Source organism: Mesocricetus auratus, unplaced genomic scaffold, assembly GCF_017639785.1.
Source record: "Mesocricetus auratus isolate SY011 unplaced genomic scaffold, BCM_Maur_2.0 Super-Scaffold_4256, whole genome shotgun sequence".
Lineage (NCBI taxonomy): Eukaryota > Metazoa > Chordata > Mammalia > Rodentia > Cricetidae > Mesocricetus > Mesocricetus auratus.
This window is the reverse complement of record NW_024429182.1, coordinates 47465980-47489033: the sequence shown is the minus strand read 5'-3', so window position 1 is coordinate 47489033 and position 23054 is coordinate 47465980. Positions and strand designations below refer to the sequence as shown.

At 40.3% G+C, this 23054-nt stretch overlaps 2 protein-coding genes across 2 annotated transcripts; both read right to left on the bottom strand.

Moving 5' to 3' along the window:
- Positions 1–6154: 6154 nt before the first annotated feature.
- Positions 6155–7217, bottom strand: LOC101844329 (olfactory receptor 4D10-like). The gene has a single exon (XM_005063255.2). It carries the CDS (start codon positions 7180–7182, stop codon positions 6241–6243), a length of 942 nt encoding a protein of 313 aa, XP_005063312.1. The 5' UTR covers positions 7183–7217; the 3' UTR covers positions 6155–6240.
- A 10116-nt stretch (positions 7218–17333) lies between these two features.
- On the bottom strand, positions 17334–18269 carry LOC101833099 (olfactory receptor 4D11-like). Its single transcript, XM_005063808.2, has one exon. It carries the CDS (start codon positions 18267–18269, stop codon positions 17334–17336), a length of 936 nt encoding a protein of 311 aa, XP_005063865.1.
- Positions 18270–23054: the final 4785 nt, after the last annotated feature.

Below are 23054 nucleotides of genomic sequence, written 5' to 3'. Positions count from 1 at the left end.
CAGTGTATCATACAATATATTCTTTTGCCGGGCATTGGTGGCGCTCGTCTTTAATCCCAGCACTCAGGAGGCAGAAGCAGGAGGGCCTCTGTGAGTTCGAGGCCAGACTGGTCTACAGAATGAGTTCCAGGACAGCCTCCAAAACAATACAGAGAAACCCTGTCTTTAAAAACAAACAAAAAACCAAAACCAACAACAACAACAAACCCCCGAAAAACCCCACAATATGCTTTTCTGCCCAGATAGCTTTACTTGCAAAGGTGTGACTCAAGACCTCTGGCTCCTGCTACATTATCAATACTTGATCCTCTCTGGGACTCCTCTCAGATATCCTATTGCTGTCCTGCATCATGGAGATCCTGCAGCTTTGGTTCTGCAGGATTGCCCCTCTCACATGCTTCAGTAGTTCTTAGATGGGGTGGATGGTAGCTGAGTTGATCAGCATGTCTGCTTTCCTGTGCCCACTCTACGGAACCAGCTCTCCCGCTTTGCCCAAGTGAAGGGTAGGGCAGCTCTCCTGAGAGCTATAGCTGTGAGGGGGGCCATCTCTCCCACTTTCAGGGCCAGTTCTCCAGCAGTGAGGGTCAGAGCGGGGGCATGTCTCCCATCCCCGTGCCACCACACAGCTGACAAGGGGTGGGGCCAGCTCTTCTGAACTCACACCCTTATGGCCAGCTCACCTATGCTGCCCAGGTGGTCACTTAATTTCTTTTTTTTTCTTTTTTCTTTTTTGGTTTTTATGAGACAGGGTTTCTCTGTATTGTTTTGGAGGTTATCGGTCCAGCCTGGCCTCGAACTCACAGAGATCCGCCTGCCTCTGCCTCCCGAGTGCTGGGATTAAAGGCGTGCGCCACCACCGCCCGGCTGGTCACTTAATTTCTTAATGAAGGCTGTTTTTACTGGGTGAGACGGGCTCTCAAAATAGTTTTGATTCACAGTTCCCTGATGGTTAGGGATGCTGAACAGTTTTTAATTAAAGTATTTATTAGCCATTTGGACATTTGTATTATTTATTGGAGTATTTTTAAATTTATTCCTTTCTCTCTCTTTCTATTTTTTTTGAGACAGATCTCTCCTGGCTGTCCTGGAACTATGTAGAGCAGGCTGTCCTTGAACTCATAGAGATTCACTTGTCGCTGCCTCCACTTACTGCTGCCTCCCAATTTTGGGTTTAAAAGCATGTGCCATCATGCCTGGCCCACATCTTTTCTTGATGTTTAGTTTTTTTCTTTTACTTCTTTGTGCATTCTGGATATATTAATGCTTTGACAGATTACAGTTAGTAACGTTTCTTTGCCATCATGTTTGCAGCTGGGCATTTATTTCCTTTGCTTTACAAAAGCCTTTCAACTTCATAAATTTCAATGCATCAAATGTTTTTGTACTTCTTAAGCAACCAGAGTTTCATTAGAAAGTCTTCATCCCTTTGTTTCTATGTTATTGATTTTAGCCCTTAGTTTGATTATTTCCTGCCATCTGGAAAAGCCATTTTTGGGTCAGGTAGAAACCTGGTGCAAGGGGACCTCCCAGGAATCTATAAGGAAGACTCCCTCTTAGACCCCTAGGAATAGCAGATCTGAAATGGCAATTTCCTGTGACCAGACTGGTGATAGCCCAGCTATCACCAGAGAGAGAGGCGTCATCCAGTAACTGATGGTAACAGATGGAGATACCCACAGTCCAATATTAAGTGGAGTTTAAGTGTAGAAAAGGAGAGGAAAGGATTGTAGGCGCCAGAGGGGTCAAGGATTATACAAGAAAACTCTCAGAATCAACTCACCTGGGCTCATGGGAGCTTACAGAGACTGAACTGAAAATCAGGGAGCCTGCACGGGACAGACCTAGGCACTCTGCTTATATGTTACAGTTGTGTAGCTTGATTCCCTTGTGGGACTTCTAAAAGTGGAGGCAGGGGCTGTCTCAGACTCTTTTTTCCCCCCCCATTTCATGGATTTTTTGTTTGTTTTTTCTTCTATTTCTTTAAGGGATTTCCTAGTTTCCTCTTTGAGGTTCTCTATCATCTTCATAAAATAATTTTTCAGGTCTACCTCCTCTGCTACATCTATGTAGTGATTTTTTATCATTTTTTATTTTAATTTTAAATAGCTTGTTTTACATGTCAATCCCAGTTCCCTCTCCCTCCCCTCCTCCCGCACTCCCCTTCCCCGCTACCCTCCCACCCTATTGCCTAATCCTTCCACATAGGGGATATCTAGAGTCTGTCATTTCACTCTGGGTAGGGTCCAGGCACTCCCCTAAGAGTCCAGGCTGAGAGAGCATCCCTCTTTGTGCTATAGGCACACGAAGACTGTTTGTATACCAGGGATAGACACTGATCCACAGCTCAGGGCCCCATAGGTTGCCCAGGCATTCTCGATGACACTCACATTTGGGGGGGTCCAGATCAGTCCCATGCTGGCCTCCCAGCTGTCGGTTTGGGGTCCAAGAGCTCTCCCCTGTTCAGATCAGCTGTCTCTGCTGGTTTTGCCAGCCCATTCTTTGCCAATTTGCTCATCACTCCTCTCTCTCTGTCACTGGGTTCCTTGGGTTCAGTTCAGTGATAAATTGTGTGTTTGCCTCTGCTTCCATCAGTCAAAGGATGAAGGCTCCCGGATGGTTATAGACATCAAGTTCATTATCAGGAATGGGCATTCGAGGTGGTCTCTCCACTATTGCTTAGCTTGCCAATTGGTGTTATCCCTTTAGATCACTCGAAGTCACTCTGGTGCCTGATCTGTATTCGATCCTATGATTCCCTCTTCCCCCTATTCTACCCCCACCCCCTCAACTTCCTGTTCCCCCATGACCAACTCTCTTCCTCTTCACCCCCTCTCCTCTTCCCAGGTCCCACTCCCCCCCAACCCTCGCCGTGTTCCCCATCCATTCAGAGGATCTTGTCTACGGCCATACCACCCTGAACGTGCCCGGTCTCAGACTCTTTTACTGGCTTTTTGGACCCTACCCCTCATGCTTGGTCTTACTGCAACTTGATATACCATGTTTTGTTGCTATCCATGGGAGTCTTGCCTTTTCCCAAACACAAATGGAGAAGGAGTGTATTGGGGTTAGGAACAGAGAGGGGTGGGGGAGGGACTAGGAGGAGAGGAGGGAGGTCAAAATGCAGACAAATACATAAATGAATAGTTGTAAAAAAGAAAGTCTTTACCTATGCTTATGTCTTTTTTTAAAATCTAGAAGCATTTTTATCTAGATTTATTTATTTTTATAGGGAAAGATCTTGCATATAATCTGTTTCTTTGATAATGTTTAATTCTTTCCTTTGTTTTTGTTGGAAATATATCTTACATCCCAGCCACTATATATGTATATACATATATATGTGTATATATGTATATATATATGCAAAACAAAAGTTGGGATTACATATATATACATACCTATATATACATATATATTTATAACAAAAGTTTGGAATTTCAGTCCATTACTTATTTAAATATTCCCTTTTCCTTTCTCCTGTTACTTTTACTGTAGGACTCTTGCCATGCATAGGTTGTTTTGCTTCATGGTATCTCACAAGTGTCTATGATTCTCTTGATTTCTCTTTGCTTATCTCTTTGTTTCTCAGATTGTACAATCTATGTTTTCTCTCCAAGTATTGATTTAGTATTCATTATTTATTATCATGGCACATAGCAAATACTAAATAATTGCTAACTGAAGCAAAGCTCTGAAAGCCCAGTCACCAGGTATGTCTTTAGGATGATTTTACAAAGGCCTTCACCTCTGGTTTAGTGCCTTACTTCATCGAACTTTTGAATTTGAAACTCATGTATATTTGATTTATTTGATTCTTTATAGTGTTAACATCATTCCACTTTGTAATCATGCCCATCTACTCAATGAGCTTCAGACGCTTTCTCGAGTTTGTGCAATAGAGGTGATGCTTTGTCTATATCTGAGCAGTCCTGTGGCATTCTCTCTGACCAGCTCTGGGCCAGTTAAAAAGATGCCTGCACATCTTTCATCTAATAAACTAAGGTACTAATGTAAGATCAGTGTGGTGTCTGCATGTTGGGTCTTCAGAGATTAAATGTGGGTATGCCTGTCAAATCCACACTATATAATTTCAATGGATTTTCTTTCAAGTTTATTTTTTTCTGTCTATTTAACTGTGCAATTGAATCCTCACAGGGAACATCTCATTTCTGGGTTCTGTTTTCATGTTTTGCATTTGTATAATTCATCAGTTTTGAAAAGTTCTCAGCTATTATCTCCTAAAGCAGTATTTTTCATCCTTATCATGTTCTACAGAAACTCTTGTTCTGCTTAGCATTTATTATACTCACTCACTTTCTTCTCCACGTTAATTAACCACCCTTTTGTGTATTTTTGTATCTCTGGCTGCATGTGATCCCTTTTCAGTCTTCAGTTCATTGTAGTTTTCATTTCTAGAAGTTCTGTTTTGTTCTCTTTATGTCTACCTTTGCTTTCAGTGTTATATTGGTTCACATTTGTTCTAGTTTGCTTTCTGTTGCTGTGATGAAAACACTCTGACCAGAAGCAACTTGGGGAGGAAAGGGTTCATTTGGCTTTCTTGTCTCAGTCCGGTCCATCATGGAGGATAGTTAGGACAGGAACTCAAGGCAGGAAGTTGGGGATAAGAGCTGAAGCAAAGATCATTTGTAGGGTTTCTGGTTACTGGCCTGTTCTTCATGGGTTCCTTCGTTTGTCTTTTTAAACAACTCTGGACCATCTGCTCAGATGTGGCAAGGCCACAGTGGTCTGGACCCTCCCACATCAATCAGTAAGAGTATACTCCACAGACTTGCCAGTTTTATTGGAGCATTTTCTCAATCAAGATTCCCTCTTTCCAGATGACCCTGGCTTGGGTCAAGCTGATAGAAAGTAACCATAACAGCATTTTACAAAAAGTCGTTTAATTTTTTTCTCTAAAGATTTATATTTATGTTATTTAATTCATTATTGTAGTACTTAAAGTCTTTTGTAGTAAAATTTATTCTGTCCTGAACTATTGTAGCAATATTTGATGTTAGATAATTTGGATTCATGCTCAGTTTTCATATATATATTGCCTTATCTGATGGGAGTACTTTCAGCATTTTCCTGTGGAAATAATAACCTATTTGCTTTTCCGCTACACCTCACAGGGAAATAATGCAATGTCAATATATGCAATAGAAATATATTTCTAAATATAAGAAATACTAATTTCCAAAGTCTGCTTCTCATGAGTTAAATATGGGGATGTGATCCTGTATTATTAGCTGTTATGATAATCACTATTATTAACTTTTAGATACATTTTACTGACTCCTTTATCCCAGTCTTCCCAGATGCAATGATACAGGGAGGAAATGCAGTTTGCTCTTCTGTATGAGTCTACATTGATTTCAGGCACCCAGGGCTTTTTGCATGCACTGACAACATAGGCTGATTGGAACTTGGGATGTTTCTGCAAATACTACTGGATTGCATTGTAATTATACTACTGTGTGCATGGATTCTAACAATGTTTTTAGAGTCTAATTGCTGATTTAGACCCATGGAACCTGGGCCAAGAGTGAAATCACAGCACTTTCTGACTCAGGTATTTCTATTTCCTTTGGCTTTCATGAATATTCATCCGTTCAAGAAATCAAGTTAAGCTGGGCCGTGGTGGTGCACGCCTTTAACCCCAGCACTCGAGAGGCAGAGGAGGGTACATTTCTGAGAGTTTGAGGCCAGCCTGGTATACAGATCAATCAGGCCGCAAAGAAAAACCTTGTCAGGAAAAATAAAAAAACAAAACAAAACAAAAAAACAAGCCCCATTTTTAAACTTGAAAATCTAGTTTGGTATAGTGGCTCATAGCTCTAATCCCAGCATTTAGGAGGGTGAGATGGGAAGGTGTCTGGGTTTTTGAGGTAATTGGACTACATAATGAATTCTAGAGTAGACAGGACTACAGAATGAAACTTGTCTCATAAAACAACAACAACAACAACAGCAAAACCAAACAACAAAAAAAGCAAAACCTAAGTATGACTATAGTGTGTAATTACTTTTCCATGTATCTGTTTCTTCATATTTCACAGATTCCATTGAAATTTACATATAGATTCTATGTGATAATATTTGACAAACTGAAAATATACAGGAGAATTGGACCTATTAATTTGAGGCTGTGTTAGGCCACTGTGAGAAGGGAAATGACCAGTATAAAGAATAAATCTTATTTCACACACACATGTTTTCAAAAATGGCTATGGAGAGGAGCTATTGCTCTTCTCTACCAGAAGGCCCAAGTCTTTTCCTGAGTCTCCTCATGGCTGACTTCATCTCCTGGTTCCTCAGAGTGTAGATCAAGGGGTTGAGCAGAGGGGAGATGACTGTGAAGGTGACAGAGATGGCTTTATCTGTGGGGAGGGCAGTGAATGGTCTGGCATAGACGTAGATACAGGGCACAAAGTGCAGGGTGACCACAGTGATGTGGGAGGTGCAGGTGGAGATGGCTTTCCTCTTGCCCTCACCTGTGTGTGACCTCAGCATCATCAGAATGACTGTGTATGACACCACCAACAACATAAACCACAGAGTAGCAACCAAGCCATTATTGGAAATCATCAGGAGCTCCAGGACAAAGATGTCTGTGCATGCAAGTTTGATGACCTGCGGGACATCACAGTAGAAAGTGTCAAGAACATTGGGTCCACAAAACGGAAGTGTCAGCAAGAGAGAGATCTGCACGATGGAGTGGACAAAGCCTCCTGCCCAGGAGGCCACTATTAACCCAATGCAACGGCCTCTGCTCATGATGGTCACATAGTGCAGGGGCTTAGAGATGGCCACATATCGATCTAGAGCCATCACTGAGAGAGAAAACACATCCACTCCTCCAATAAGGTGAAAGAAAAACATCTGAGTGAGACAGCCATTGAAAGAGATGGTTTTTCTGTGTGAGAGAAGGTCCACAAGGACCTTGGGTGCAGTGATGGAGGAAAAGCAGATGTCAGCAATAGACAAATTCCTGAGCAAGAAATACATGGGGGTGTGAAGGCGAGACTCACAGGTCACGGTGACCATGATGAGAAGATTCCCCAGTAGAGTTGTCACATAGACCAGGAGAAGAAAAAGAAACAGCAACACACTCAATTCTTGACTCTGTGTCAGGCCAAGGAAAATAAGTTCTTTGACTCTGGTGTAGTTTTCCATTTCCATTAAATTACTGCCTTTCTGGGCTGGTTAGTTTCAAGACTCTGGATGTTTATCTTGTCTTTCTAACCTCCTAGGATGAAACTGAGTTCTTCTGTTTTTCCATAGTGCTTAAAAGTAGTTGTGTTTTCCACATTTAAATATTGTAATCAATTTGGTGATTAAATCAAATTGCCACTTGCAAAATGAACCATTACTTATTTCCCTACGGAATAATGTTAGGATAGTAAATATAGTACGTAGTGACACTTAAGCACCATATTTTAAAAAGGAAACATTAATGAGATACTGTTTAATCTTTATCAGTTTTTTCTGCTTTAATAATTTCTATTCAAATGCAGATGAGGAGGAATGGATGGGCAGGGGTAGAAGAGAGGTAGGAGAGGGCATGGGAGGGAAAAAGGGAGGAGAAATTGTTGTAGGTATGTAACATAAATGAAAAAGATTCAATTAAAGAAAAAGAAAATCACTACCCAACACTGAGGTACTTATCTACCATCTTGAGCACAGGAAACTATTTCATTTAAATGGATTAAACACAAGGACAAAATTAAAAGTAAAAAAAAATTCTATTCAAGTCTCTTGGTCAGTTATCTTAGTTTGGTAGTCACAGGTTGACTTTTTAAGAACATGAAATGGAAGTACCATCATCAGGTTCTTGTGTTTAACTGTCACCATTTTGTTAACATTGTTATAAATTTTCTACATTGTACAGATCACATTTTGACAAAGGACAGGTGGAAGTTTTGGACATTTGAAACATGACTTTTTTCCCATAAAAAGGGAACGGTACTTGTAGAGAAGGGGGAAAAGCATAGACACTGTACTAGGACAGTGTAGCACTGGATTTACTCCTCCATGTTCTGCCACTGATTTGCTGAATGATAGGGGTTCTGAATTATCAGCTGTGGACTCTATGGACCATATTGTTCTGAGCAATCAGAGAGAAAGAGGAAGCTGGGTCAAGGGGAGACTCACATGAAAGGCCAGAGGACTGAAGAAGGATGTAGCTTCCTGCATCTTACTGTGGGTTCCCCATTTCAGCTTCTACCAAAGGAACGGTGTCACCTGGAGAACTACTTCACTGTCCTATTGCAATCCTCATTCTCCTCTCCTGTCTGCATCATCAACATATCCACTTTTAGCTTGCTGAGGAAGAGCAGTTGTGGAGTCAGGGTTTCTTGACAGTCTTCTCATCTCAAAGGCAGAGGTGTCTTGTGAATGACTCTCTTGTGTGTTCCTATGAAGAAGGGAATTCAATTATTTTTTAGTAGTTGAAGAAAGAGAGGTGAAATAATTTCCCCAAACTCAACACATTGTTACACTGTGAAACTGAAAATCAGTATGACTATGTTCATTTCCAAAGCCATTTGATGTCGTACAATAGTAATTATACAAGAATTCAGCAGAATTGTGTTATTTTTTAATTCAATTTTAGAGTTAAGGTTGCAGAAAAAGTCTCAAATGACTTATCTGTTTAAACAGTTGTAAAGTTTCCAGATAAATCTGGATCAAAACAAAAACAATCTAGTGTATTACACATCTGCAGGAGTTCCCATAAGGCTGTACAGCCAGGCCCATGTTCAGAAAATGGAGTCAGTCTTCCTCGGGTTACATTCAGTCGCATTCCTCACACTGAGTTTAGGAATTTCAGAGGTATACATTTAGTCCTTCATTCCTTTCTCACACATTTGGTGGTGCTTGCAGCGCTGTTGGGGTTGGACTTACAACAGTGACACAAGTGCAGTGAAGGTTTTACTTTGGAGAAATGTTCAATCTGGTGGAAATGAAAGTATTTCAGTGATTGTATATTCAACATGGGAACCACAGCAGCGTTCTATCTAGGGCTGGTATGGGGAGGGTTCCTAGAGAGTATGAAGATTGTCACTGTCTGGAAGAATAACAGATGTGGAAAAATAACAACAGTCAGTGGTGAAATGACACAGCCACACAGAGAACACAAAACAGCAGTGCAGTCTCTCAGTGTAGGGGAGTATGGAGTGAAAGGACTTTTCTAGGTAACAGATGATCCCTTGCCCATTGCCTCGTTAGTACATGCTTCATTGTTGCATTATGTGGTTCTTAGGTACTGTTTGACAAATGAATGAGTGATTTAAGCCCTACTATCTCATAAGTCTGTATTTCATGCAAGCAGGCTTGCATAATTAAGAAAAGATAGAAACAGAATAGAGACAGACTCAATGTCCCTCCCCTCCAACTTCAGGCTACATAGTTTTACATATTGCCTTACAGTGGCGTTTGAAAACATCTGGCTGAAGAAGCTCGTTTGACAGAAACTTCTTATGCCAGTTTTGATATGTAGCAGTTACACAGTAAGCAATGGAAGGACTCTCTCCAAGATGATTTTATGTAGTGTGCCACAATTCTACAACCTTTCAAACACACCCGCATTTCCAATATTTGATACCCACCTCTGTTGTGTTTGTCAGTGAGATGATCATCTTTGGTCTGAAATATCTGAAATCCCTGGAAAATATTCAGAGTCAACTTGTTTAAGCATAATCAATGACAACATTTGAGTTTCAACACGCACAACCTTAATGCTAGATATCTGTTAAATGTCTTCACTCATTGTCTTTGATCCTAAAATAATATGCTATTTGGTACAGCATGCAACAACATTAATTCTTGAAAAAATGTGCTACTGAAGATTTCACTCTCCTTGCTCCATTTTCAGGAGAAAGACAGCAAACTCAAGGATTTGCCTATTTAAGGTTCTTGGACTTGGACAGTGTTCCTGTCTTATGCTCAAATCCCTTAACCTCAGACTTAATGTAAGAATGACAAAGGGAATATTATTGGACAGGGAAGCAGCTGTAACTGATTCTAGTTTTGTTGATGCAGTTTCAATGGGATTCATTAAAATGCTGTCAAAACTTGCATGTGCGCGCATATGCACCTAACACATTTTGGCCGGTGTACAAATTCCTTAGAGGCCACAGAAGAGACTATTTGATTGTATATTCAACATTTTGTACTGGGAACCTGTGTTGTGTCCAGATCCCTTAGTCTCAGGCCTATTATGAGAGCTAGGCAGAGAGTAACTTTTAGGCAAGGATGTGGGATTGAAGAGGCTAGTTTCACTGGTAGTGATGAAATTTCAGTGATAATTACTAAATTGTTGCTGACAGATACACTGATGTGTAAAGAAACAGTGACCTGTTATGGAAAAAAAGCCACTATGTAGTCCGTATCCAAGTTATCTAATGGTAGCAGAGCAATCAGATCCCCTAATTCTCAGTCTATTCTGCTCTGTTATAGCATGCCAAAACACAGATCTAAAGTATTTCTGGAGTCCTTTGTCATGTTTTCAAAAGCATGAAAGATGTATATTTTTATATATATCTCATTGCAGTATAGAAACAAGCTGTGAAGTATCGAGAAAGACTGGACATCTAGTGGTCTCTAACTCTTCATCAAGCGATAAACAGTAGAGGCTCTTGAATCTGTTGCTATTTCTAGGGCCATGAACTCTGTCCCATCAAAGTGATAGAGGGTTAAATGAATGCTTAGTTTGACTTTTTTCTTTCTTTCCCAGACATTATCTATCGTATTTCATGGAAAAGCACCTTATATGAAGAAAGGAGTAGGATCAACACAGGGAGAAGAGACCAGGGTACCTCTTTGTCAAAGACATTTATGGTTTCACAAATTAAGTATAATATGATAGTAAGAGGAGCCTTTAGGCCATGCAATACATCTTGTTGAAGAAGAATTTGAATAAGCATGTCAATATATTTTGTTATGTAAAAATGGAATTTGAAGATAAAAATAAAATTGGAACAAGAATAAATAAATGAACATGAAGCAGGAATTGCCATTTAACCAAGAAAAGAATTAGCCCAAAAAACTCCGCAAGGTCACTCCTAGAGCTGATAAACACCTTCAGCAATGTGACAGGATACAAGGTAAACTCAAAAAAATCAGTGGCCCTATTATATACAGATGATGAAGTGACTGAGAAAGAAATCAGAGAAACATCACCTTTTACAATAGCCAAAAACAGCATCAAATATCTGGGGATAATGTTAACCAAGGAAGTGAAAGACCTGTATATCAAGAACTTTGTGTCTTTGAAGAAAGAAATCAAAGAAGATACCAGAAAATGGAAAGATCTCCCATGCTCTTGGATTGGTAGGATCAACATAATAAAAATGGCAATCTTGCCAAAAGCAGTCTATAGATTCAATGCAATCCCTATCAAAATTCCATCACAATTCTTCAAGGACCTGGAAAGAACATTAATCAACTTTATATGGAAAAACAAAAGGCCCAGGATAGCCAAAACATCCCTGTACAATAAAGGAACTTCAGGAGGCATCACCATACCTGACTTCAAGCTCTATTATAGAGCTATAGTCCTGAAAACAGCTTGGTACTGGCACAAAAATAGGCAGGTAGACCAATGGAACCGAATCGAAAGCCCTAATTTTAACCCACACACCTATGAACACCTGATTTTTGACAAAGAAGCTAAAACTGTACAGTGGAAAAAGAAAGCATCTTCAACAAATGGTGCTGGCATAACTGGGTACTGGTATGCAGAAGACTGCAGATAGATCCATGTTTATCGCCTTGTACAAAACTTAAGTCCAAATGGATCAAAGATCTCAACATACATCCAGCCACACTGAAACTTTTAGAAGAGAAAGTGGGAGATACTCTTCAACGAGTTGGTACAGGAGACCACTTCCTAAACATAACACCAGTGGCACAGGCACTGAGATCAACAATTAACAAATGGGACCTTCTGAAACTAAAAAGCTTCTGTAAGGCAAAGGACACAATCAAAAAGACAAAAAGGCAGGCCACAGAATGGGAAAAGATATTCACTAACCCTACATCTGACAGAGGGCTAATCTCCAAAATTTACAAAGAACTCAAGAAACAAGTCTCCAAAACACCAAAGGATCCACTTGAAAGGTGGGGTACAGAGCTAAATAGAGAATTCTCAGTAGAGGAGGCTAAAATGGCCAAGAGACACTTAAGAAAGTGCTCAACATCCTTAGCCATCAGGGAAATGCAAATCAAAACAACTCTGAGATACCATCTTACTCCTGTCAGAATGGCTAGAATCAAAAACACCGAAGACAATTTATGCTGGAGGGGATGTGGAGAGAGAGGAACACTCCTCCACTGCTGGTGGGAATGCCAACTCATACAGCCTCTTTGGAAATCAGTATGGAGATTCCTCAGGAAAATGGGAATTAATCTACCACTAGACCCAGCAATTCCACTCTTAGGCATTTATCCAAATGAGGCAGGTTCATACAACAAGGGCATCTGCTCCACTATGTTCATAGCAGCATTGTTTGTAATAGCCAGAACCTGGAAGCAACCTAGATGCCCCTCAACTGACGAGTGGATAGAGAAAATGTGGTACATTTACACAATGGAGTATTACTCAGCAGAAAAAAACAATGGAATCTTGAAATTCGCAGGGAAATGGATAGCACTGGAAGAAACCATCCTGAGTGAGGTAACCCAGTCGCAAAAAGACAAACATGGTATGTACTCACTCATATATGGATTATAGATATCGATCAGGATAGTGCCAGTCTGCACTTCCACAGATAGAGAGTCTGGGAAACAGGAACGAACCTAAAAGATATGCATATATACATAGTACCCAAGAGAAGAGGATGGAGACAAGATCCTCTGAATGGACAGGGAACAGGGCGAGGGGGGGGTAGTGGGACCTGGGAAGAATAGAGGGGGTAAAGAGGAAGGGAGTTGGTCATGGGGGAACAGGAAGTTGAGGGGGTGGGGGTAGAATAGGGGGAAGAGGGAATCATAGGATCGAAGACAGATCAGGCACCAGAGTGACCTCGAGTGATCTAAAGGTATAACATCAATTGGCAAGCTAAGCAATAGTGGAAGGACCACCTCGAATGCCCATTCCTGATAATGAACTTGATGTCTATCTATAACTATCCGGGAGCCTTCATCCTGGGACTGATGGAAGCAGAGGCAAACACACATCTAAGCACTGAACTGAACCCAAGGAAACCAGTGACAGAGAGAGAGGAATGATGAGCAAATTGGCAAAGAATGGGCTGGCAAAACCAGCAGAGACAGCTGATCTGAACAGGGGAGTGCTCTTGGACCCCAGACCGACAGTGGGGAGGCCAGAATGGGACTGATCTGGACCCCCCAAATGTGAGTGTCAGTGAGAAGGCCTGGACAACCTATGGGGCTCTGAGCTGTGGATCAGTGTCTATTCCTGGTATACAATCTGTCTTCATGTGCCTATAGCACAAAGAGAGATGCTCTCTCAGCCTGGACTCTTAGGGGAGTGCCTTGACCCTACCAAGAGTAAAATGATAGACTCTAGACATCCCCTATGTGGAAGTATGTGGCAATAGGGTGGGAGGGAGGGTGGAAGGGGAGTGCGGGAGGAGGGGAGGGAGAGGGAACTGGGATTGACATGTAAAACAAGCTATTTAAAATAAAAAAAAAACTAATGAAAAAAAAAAAAAAGAATTAGCAATGCTACAGGAACTCTGAAGTTCACAGCCTACATTCAGCATGCAGAAAAGGTAAAATCTAGTATTCATCCAATACTATCATTACTGAAGTCTGGGTCTATCGCTTAGTTGGTAGAATACCTCTCCAGTATATGTGGTGCCCTGGGTTCAACTGCATAAAATGGGCATGGTGGTTCACACCTGTAATCTCAGCACTCCAGGTAGAAGTGGAAGGATCAGGACTTTAAAGCTGTCCTTCCCATCACTGTGAGATGGAGACCAGCCCAAACTACAGGATTCCTACTCCGCCCAACGTTATTAATTCCTGTTTCCACATACCTATAGGCATTAGAAATGTGATAACGAGACAGATGCATAATTCTCTGACATTCTAGTGGGAAGATAACAGTATTTTAACTTTTGTGCTATCTCTCCAGCCCAAGATAACAGTATTTTAAAATAAATTGTATTAGCTTGGAGTGAGGGCACACTTTAATCCTAGCATTTGGGAGGCAGAGGCTGGGGGCCCTCTGTGAACTTAAGCCCAGCCTGTTCTACATAGTGAGGACAGACAGGACTACATAGAGAGACTCTGTCTCAAAAAGCCAAAAAAATCAAATTATAGAATTATTTTAGTTGATGAAACATAAACACGACAAACCAGAGTTAAAAATAGAGAGAAACTTAGTAGAGACACATTATTTCTTTTTAAAGTATTTATTTAAATTATGAATATGTGCACACGAGTGAGTGTATGTGCTTGTGGAATTTGGAAGACAGCATCATACCCAACTGGAGCTCAAAAGTTATAGCTCAGGCACTAATGTACGGCTGAGTTGCACTCCTGTCCTAGAGTGTATTTTAGGAGCCTTATAAAGAAACAAAGCTATTGCAGGAGCTGGTGAATAAGTCTAGTTGGTAGAGTGCCAGTCTAGGGAGCATGAGGACCAAGATTTGGGATCTTTAGAGATGAAATGCAGGTGTGATTTGGGTGTTCAGACTGTGTAATTTTAGTGGCCATGTTTTCAAAAATTTTAATTCTTCTGCTTGCTTAACTGTGCAACTGAGTCATCATAGGGAATTTTTCATTTCAGCTCAGTTTTTGCATTCAGTTTTGATATATTTTGAATCTGGAAACCTGTATAATTCATCAGTTATGGACAGTTTTCAACTATTATCTCCTAAAATGTTATTTCCACATTACTACTATTTTCTTCAGGGACTTCTCTCATACTTAGCATTTATCACATTCATTCACGTTCTTTTCCATGTACATCAATCACAATAGTGTATTGATTGTTCTGTCTCTGTCCATGTGTGATTCTTTTTTAGTTTCAGTTTATTATAATTTTCACTTCTAAATGTTTTGTTGCATTCTTACCATAAGCCTGCTGCCTTCAGTATCATTTTAGCTGATTTTAAAAAAGCTATGCATAAGCTTCCACATTTGTTATCTTTTATATCTTATTTCTCTAACATAATTTCTTGCTAGTAAATCTTGTACTTACTCTGACTTAACTTTGTAACGTAATTTCATCTGAGATAATATGAATTCACAAATAGTCTTGGTATATACGTTTATCAATTTTGGGACTAGTCCCACATCTTCCTGTGGAAATATCAGTGGGTTTTGGCTTCAGCTGCTCCCACAAGGAAACAATGCAATATGCAGTATGTGTATGGCATTATCTTCCAGCTCTCAAAAATTATAATTTCCAAAGTCTATCTGTCTTTGATAAATTAATATGGATTATGTATTTTATCAGTTATGATAATCTCTATTAATATTAGATACATTTTAGTGAAGATCCTTTACTTCAGTCTTTCTGGATACAATGGTATGGAAGGAGGAAGAAGGAAATGATTTTGCTCTTCTGAGTGTGATTACTTGCAGTTCACTTTCCAGGGCTGTCTGTACTCAATACATAGGCTGTTTGAAAGTTAGAATGAAGAAATTTCTCTAACACTACTTGACTGCATTGTAATTATACCATTGTGTGCACATGTCTAACAAAGTTTTTGAGTCTAACTTTTGACACCCATAATCCATGCATCTGAGAGGCTTAGACAGAATTGTTACTGTGAGTTTGAGGGCAGTGCATTCCAGGTCATCCTGCATGGCAAATGATACCCTGTGTCAAAAAATCAACCCAAATCCTCAAAATAGGAAAAGGCTAAGACTTACTTGAGTTTGGAATCAATTTTTACAAGGCTCTGATTCTCCCAACCCACAAATTCAAGTGAGATTTACTACAAGTAAATGGATTGGGTTCTATATAGACATTGAAACTATAAGGGACAATTATATCTGTTAATTTGGCAAATTTATTGTATTTTAATATACCACAGTAAAAGAAGCCTCAAAGCAACATGCATAAGAAAATAAAAAAATTATTTATTGTGTTGGGTATGTTTTTATTTTTTTCAAACACTCAAATCTATTATGTACAAGGTCAATGTTAAATGTAGGAAAAGTAATTGTAGATTCTTACCGTTTATGTATTTATACATCAAGATTTTACAAAGGCAGACTGCAAGTCAAATTCACAGTCAATTTTCAGAGTCATAGGGAGTGAATGACAGCAGAAAACTTTAAAAACCATTTATAACAAGTGTGTGTTGACTTAAAAAGGAAGGTCAAAATTACTAACAGTGTTTAACTCATAGTAGAACCCCCAAAGTCACAGGATAACTGTCAGTAAATGGAGACATAGGGGCTGGAGACTTGCAATTTTGAGACAAATGACCCTGTTAACCCCTATATGTTTCAAATCCAACCCTGTCCTTAAGACAATTGATGGGCCACCTCAGCACTTCTATTATAGTTCATGTTTAGTCATTGTTTTCTGCCAATCTCTCTTCAAGGGTTAAGTTCTTCTTGTTTAATTTTCTTTTTTTTCTGTCTTAATTATTTTTTTATTTTAATTTTAAATAGCTTGTTTTACATGTCAATCCCAGTTCCCTCTCCCTCCCCTCCTCCCTTACTCCCCTCCCCCCTCCCTCCCACCCTATTGCCAAATCCTTCCCCATAGGGGATATCTAGAGTCTGTCATTTTACTCTTGGTAGGGTCAAGGCACTCCCCTAAGAGTCCAGGCTGAGAGAGCATCTCTCTTTGTGCTATAGGCACACGAAGACAGTTTGTATACCAGGGATAGACACTGATCCACAGCTCAGGGCCCCATAGGTTGCCCAGGCCTTCTCACTGACACTCACATTTGGGGGGTCCAGATCAGTCCCATGCTGGCCTCCCCACTGTCGGTCTGGGGTCCAAGAGCTCTCCCCTGTTCAGTTCAGCTGTCTCTGCTGGTTTTGCCAGCCCATTCTTTGCCAATTTGCTTATCACTCCTCTCTCTCTGTCACTGGGTTCCTTGGGTTCAGTTCAGTGATTAATTGTGTGTTTGCCTCTACTTCCATCAGTCACAGGATGAAGGCTCCCGGATGGTTATAGACATTAAGTTCATTATCAGGGATGGGCATTCGAGGTGGTCCCTCCACTATTGCTTAGCTCTTGTTTAATTTTCTACTGATGCCTGTGCTTATGAACGATTTTATGAGTCAGATCTTTCACACACATACTATATTTCTATAGTTGGTTGTACATAGTCAAGTCACAATGTTGAAAAAAGGGGACTCAATTATGTTTCTCTGTCCCACAACCAGCCATGAAACTATTGTACCTCAGAAAGTATGAGTCTTCTCTTGAGTCTCTTCATGGCTGACTTCATCTCTTGGTTCCTCAGGCTGTAGATCATTGGGTTCAGAACAGGAACAATACTATTTAGGGTGACTGAGACAGCTCTGTCCATAGGGAGGGCAGTGAAAGGACGGGCATAGACATAGATGCAGGGCACAAAGTGTAGGGTGACTATGGTGATGTGGGAGGTGCAGGTGGAAATGGCTTTTTTCTTTCCCTCCCCTGTGTGTGACCTCAGCATTGGCAAGATGATTGTATAGGATACAAGGAGAAGAACAAACCATAGTGTAGTGATCAGCCCGTTATTTGAGATCATCAGTAGTTCAAGATTAAAGGTGTCAGTACAGGCGAGTTTGAGAACCTGTGGGACATCACAGTAGAAACCATCAACAACATTGGGTCCACAGAAGGGGAGTGGGAGCAAGAGAGAAATCTGTACAATGGAGTGAACAAAGCCCCCAACCCAGGAAGCCACAATGAGAGCAGTGCACTGCCCCTTATTCATGATGGTCACATAGTGCAAGGGCTTGAAGATGGCCATGTAACGATCAAATGCCATCACAGAGAGAGAGAAAATGTCTGCCCCACCAAGCAGGTGGAAGAAAAACATCTGAGTGAAACAGCCATTGAAGGAGATGGACTTTCTTATTGAAAGAAGGTCCACTAGGACCTTTGGAACAGTGATGGAGGAGAAACAGATGTCTAAGACAGACAGGTTTCGAAGCAGGAAGTACATGGGGGTGTGTAGGCGGGAATCCGAGGTCACGGTGACCATTATGATGACATTTGCTAACACGGTTGTTATATAAACCATAAGTAAAAAGAAGAATAAGAGTAAACTCAGTTCTTGAGATTGGGTAAGGCCACAAAAAATAAATTCAGTCACCTTGGTGTGATTTCTCAGTGCCATTGAATGACATTTCTTCTTCTGTGTACACCATTGAAGGAAATGCCAGTATTACTGAAGCAATAAAATAAGGTTTGCATCCTGAAGAGATAGAATATGCGTTAAGTATGTACTTTGTCACTATAGCGTGTTCTTCAGGAACTCTCTCTGTTACTCAGGAAAAGCACTTGATTCTACTAGTCTCAGCAATATTACTAGCATAAGTTGCAGTTTAGACTAGACAATTTGTTTTCATATTGAATTTAGTGGGTTTTTTTGTGGATTCTGTTAAAACTTGCCTCTAGAAACTTCAAGAAAGAGAGGCTTAAATATGGGTACACAGAACAGGTTCTAGGCTCCAGCTCTGTAAATCTATATAGTCTCATTTTACTACATTTTGTTTCTATAGTTTAAAAGACATGGAGATCTTGGTGGTATGGCTTGGCATGTGAAGGCATGTTCTACCAACTCTGAAGAACCTACATGTTCCCAGAACCTACATGATGCAAGGAGAGAACAAACTACTATAAGTTGTCCTCTGACCTCCATACCCTGCCAGTGGCATGCGTTTACTCTCATGTGTGTTCTTTCTATCTATCTTTCTGTCTATCCATCCATTCATCTATCTATCTATCTATCTATCTATCTATCTATCTATCTATCTATCTATCATCTATCTATCTATCTACCCACCCATACATCTATCATGTATCTTAAAGTCACTAGATAAATTGTCACAATAAGGATCCACTTGGAGTGATATTATTGTTTTACAGCCTGCCACATGTTTAAATATAATGTTTCTTAGCATCATCCTGAGGCTCAAGGTATATATCTGAGGTAGATATTATCATCTCACTTTAATGATACCAAATTGAGCACAATAAAAGAAAATACAATCTTCAAGGTCATATAGAAAGACAATGACCGAGTAGAAATAAGACAAATTTCTCCTACCTCCTCATTCCTGGGTCTTTCTACTACCTCCCATCTCTTATAAATTTCAGAACACACACATCTAAAAATAATTTATGTGAGAACCTCCTTATTGACTTTCCCCAACCACTTCCAAGGGTGAATTTCATCACCCTTTCTTTTTCTTCTCCCCATCACAATGGAATTGATAATTGTTTCACAGTGGGAATGGAATTCTCTCACATTTTACATGCTGTGTCACATAAAATGATACCATTTAAGTAATAAATTTCATTTCATGGATTCTCATATTTTGTCGGCAAATGATGGGGTTTAAGCAACAAAAATAAAAAGATGACAAAGGATGGCAATAGAGATGAATTTTTTTAGTGAAGAAAGTGGCTAAGGTCCAGACACATGTACGTGAAAAAAGGAGGAAAATACAGGCTTAACCAGGCCCTAAGCAGATAGGGCTATGAGCAAAGCAGACGTATATCCTGTTACCTGTCAGTCCAGGGCCAGAGGAAGCCTGATTGCTGTCAAATCGCTTGGGACACACATTAACCAAACTCCACTCCCATGTTCAGAGTGACAGAGACCCTAGTCATGTATCCTAAGCTACACATATCCTGTTCCCCTATCTGGTCATATAGCCCAGGTCACATATTAAGTAGACCTCTTCCCTCATTTGCAGGACCTCCCTTTCCTGCAGAAACAGTTAAGGTCAGAATTTGGAGAGATGTCTTGGAGATTAAGAGCGTTTCCTGCTCTTGCCGAGGACCCAAGTTCAGTTCCTAATGCCCATGACAGACAGCTCACAACCCTCAGCCCTAGGAGATCTGATGTCCTGTTCTGGACTCTGCCCTCATGTGAGCACAGACGGCCTCAACATATCCATATAATTAAAAAAAGAAAATAAACTCTTAAAAAAGAAATGTTTAAAGTCAGACACCTTCTTTATCTGGCAGGACTGGAGCTTTTTACTCAAACCCCTGTCACACTGCTCTGCTGCAGTGTGAGGAGATCTGTCTGAAGAATAGTTCCCCATTTTTCTCAAACTCCTGCTCCTTCCCCTCCCCCAAACCTAACATTACCAAAATGATGTAGACCATTGGTAAGGAGAATTTCCTTCTTTGCCCTTCCAATGAAGAAAAATCAAATAATGCCTGTTTAACTTGGGATTTGTAATTTCTGACTTTCACCCTACCATGGGTGGACATAATGACAGTCACCACTTCCCCCTCAGTAGTGTGTCTGTTCTTTTATTATGAAGTTGTGGGTCGGGAGGGAAGAGGACATGCAACTGAGGGGAATTTTACTTCACTGTATTTTTCTTAGGTCAGTCAGGACTGAGCAATATATTCTAGCTTAAAGATCAATTATAGAAAGATACTATTTCTTGTAGACATAAGCAACATGCTGAAAGTCACCTAGCAAGTTGTGAAGTCAGTCTTTGCCTTTCAATTCCTCAAATAATGTCTGAGGAAGCTTTTGATGGCGATAAAAGGATAAACATTTATTAAGGGGAGAGAGATATATTTAGGTTTAGCATCTGAATTTGACTTAATTATCTGGCACCTTCATACAGAGTTATAGTTCAATGTCCGGCTAGGAAGCACGCTTGGGCAAGATTTGGAAAATAATGACTTTGAAAAATAATGTAGATAAAGAACTTGAATTTACCTGTCTTATCTCTCATCATTGAACCTTACTCCTCAAACATTCAAGGCAATAACTCTACCACTGAGCTGCAGGTCCAGACACTGAGAAACTACTTTGCTTATCTTTCTGGCCTGGCCTCAAAGATGTAAGATAGAGATTCTTTTCTCTGATACATATTACAAAGTAGTTCTTTAACCTTGAGAAACCCATGTTATACTTGGCTTCTTGGTTGTATTAACTACAGGACCATGTCAAGGGTTTAAGAACAGGACATCACTTCCTTCTTTTGTTCTTACCTGGAATGAATCCTTTAGGTTCCTCCAGTTTTCTTTGTAAGCTGGGAAAGTATAATACTTACTTCATGAAGCTATGTAAAGAATAAGTATGATAATTCCCTAGCATGTAACAGGCTCTCAATTAACTTGGCTTTTCCTTTGTTCTGAAAGCATCACCTTCTTGCTTACCAAGGAAGGATCACAAACAAATATGCTCATAAAATGGAAAATGCCTCACTATAAAACTTCTCTTCGAGCCAACTTGTTCTTTTTGTTTGCACGAACGTGTGGGAATTGATCGAGTGGAAAAAGGCTTGGGTGCTGGATCTGTGTGCTTGGGAATATTGCTGTTTATGCAGTCATCCATGAGAAAAGTATGCATATGAATCTGCCTCTGAAATGGGCACAGTTGTAAAAGAGAATGTAGGGCTTTAAAAGGAGGCATTTATTGTGTAGAGAAAGGTTTCATGATCCTCAAGGATCATCCTAAGGCCTAAAATGGAACAAAAATCTCTTCCTTCTTTGCAATTAATTTTTTTTCTAGTAAAACCTTCCTTTTCTTTTGCAGTGCTGGGTCCGTATCTGTTGCTCCTTCTCCTGAAGGCATTCTGACTTCCTAATATTTAACTCCGTGTTTCTATGTATAGCTGTTAAACCTTTCACTATTTCTGCAGTGTCTTAGCCACATTGTTCACAGTAATTATTCTGCACACCCTGTAGTATTCCACACTCCAATAGTTCAGTGTCCTTACCTAAACTGTTCTGTGGCCAATCATGAGCGCATATCAGTAAGGCCTGGGTTGCTAGGCCTCAGTTCAGATGAGGAAGGCAAGCATTGTGTTTGTAGGTGAAGGCCCTTATGAAGATTGTCTATGGCCTGCTTCAATGTCGTCTCTTTAGCTTTCACACTGGAAGGATAAGCTTTGGTAGTCACATTGTTTTGACCTTCTTCCTGTCCCCAAACTGTCCTTCCTATAAGCACTGTTTTATGAACCCCAAATTCAGTATGAAAATTAGCAAAGGGAATTTGGATGTGAGCACTGAAATAGGATGGACATTCTTCTGAGTACCATGGTCCCAGTGGGAGTTATTAGAGAGTGTCTGAGTAATTACTTGCAAATCACTCATGTGCATGCATGTAAACGTGCCCACATTTTTTGCTCTCTAAATTGTTTATTTCTTGTTCTTTGATAATTTCATACCTGTGTATAATGCATTCTGATTACTCTCACACCTACTCTCTCAAGTCTCCTTCCCACCCTTGTCAACTGCACTTCCTTCCTACTAGTGCCTTTCTACCATAACAGCTTGTTTTTGTTTTGTGTTGTAACTCACTGAGCTTAACCAGATCATGAGTGTTAAATTATCCTCTGGAAATTGGTGGGGTCATTGTTGGATATGTAACTGAAGATGTCAGTGCTCCTCTACAGAATCCATCACTAGCCAATAGTTAAGAAGGGAGGGATCACCTCCTATGAATCCCACCTCAATCCTTGAGTGTCTTTTATAGGCCCAGTCTTGTGCAGTACTAGTGCAGAGAACTGCAGCACCTGTAGGGTCATGACTGGAATGGCTGTGTCATGCCAAGAAGATAGTATTTCAGAGCTTTTCTCCAGATCTTCTGGTGTTTATACTTTCTCTCTCATTTTTTCCAGTGTCCTATGAGCTTTTGAGAAGGAGGATGGTATAAAGGTCCTATTTTGGGCATAACACAACACTTAACTGTCATGTATTCTCAGTATCTTGAGTAGCCATAAGTCTCTGAAATTAGCATAATTCATGGCAAAAGAAGATTCTCTATAACTGGCTGTAATACACACACACACACACACACACACACACACACACACATTCAAGGCAACTTGGTACCATATCAATTTAGCTGAACACCAGAAGTAAATACCTCCCATAAAGTTATGACACTCCAGCCCCACAAAGCCATGGGTTTTCGACAAGG

Coding starts and splice junctions, on each gene's coding strand:
- LOC101844329 (XM_005063255.2), bottom strand. CDS start 7,182: ATGGAAATGGAAAACTACACCAGAGTCAAAGAACTTATTTTCCTTGGC.
- LOC101833099 (XM_005063808.2), bottom strand. CDS start 18,269: ATGGCACTGAGAAATCACACCAAGGTGACTGAATTTATTTTTTGTGGC.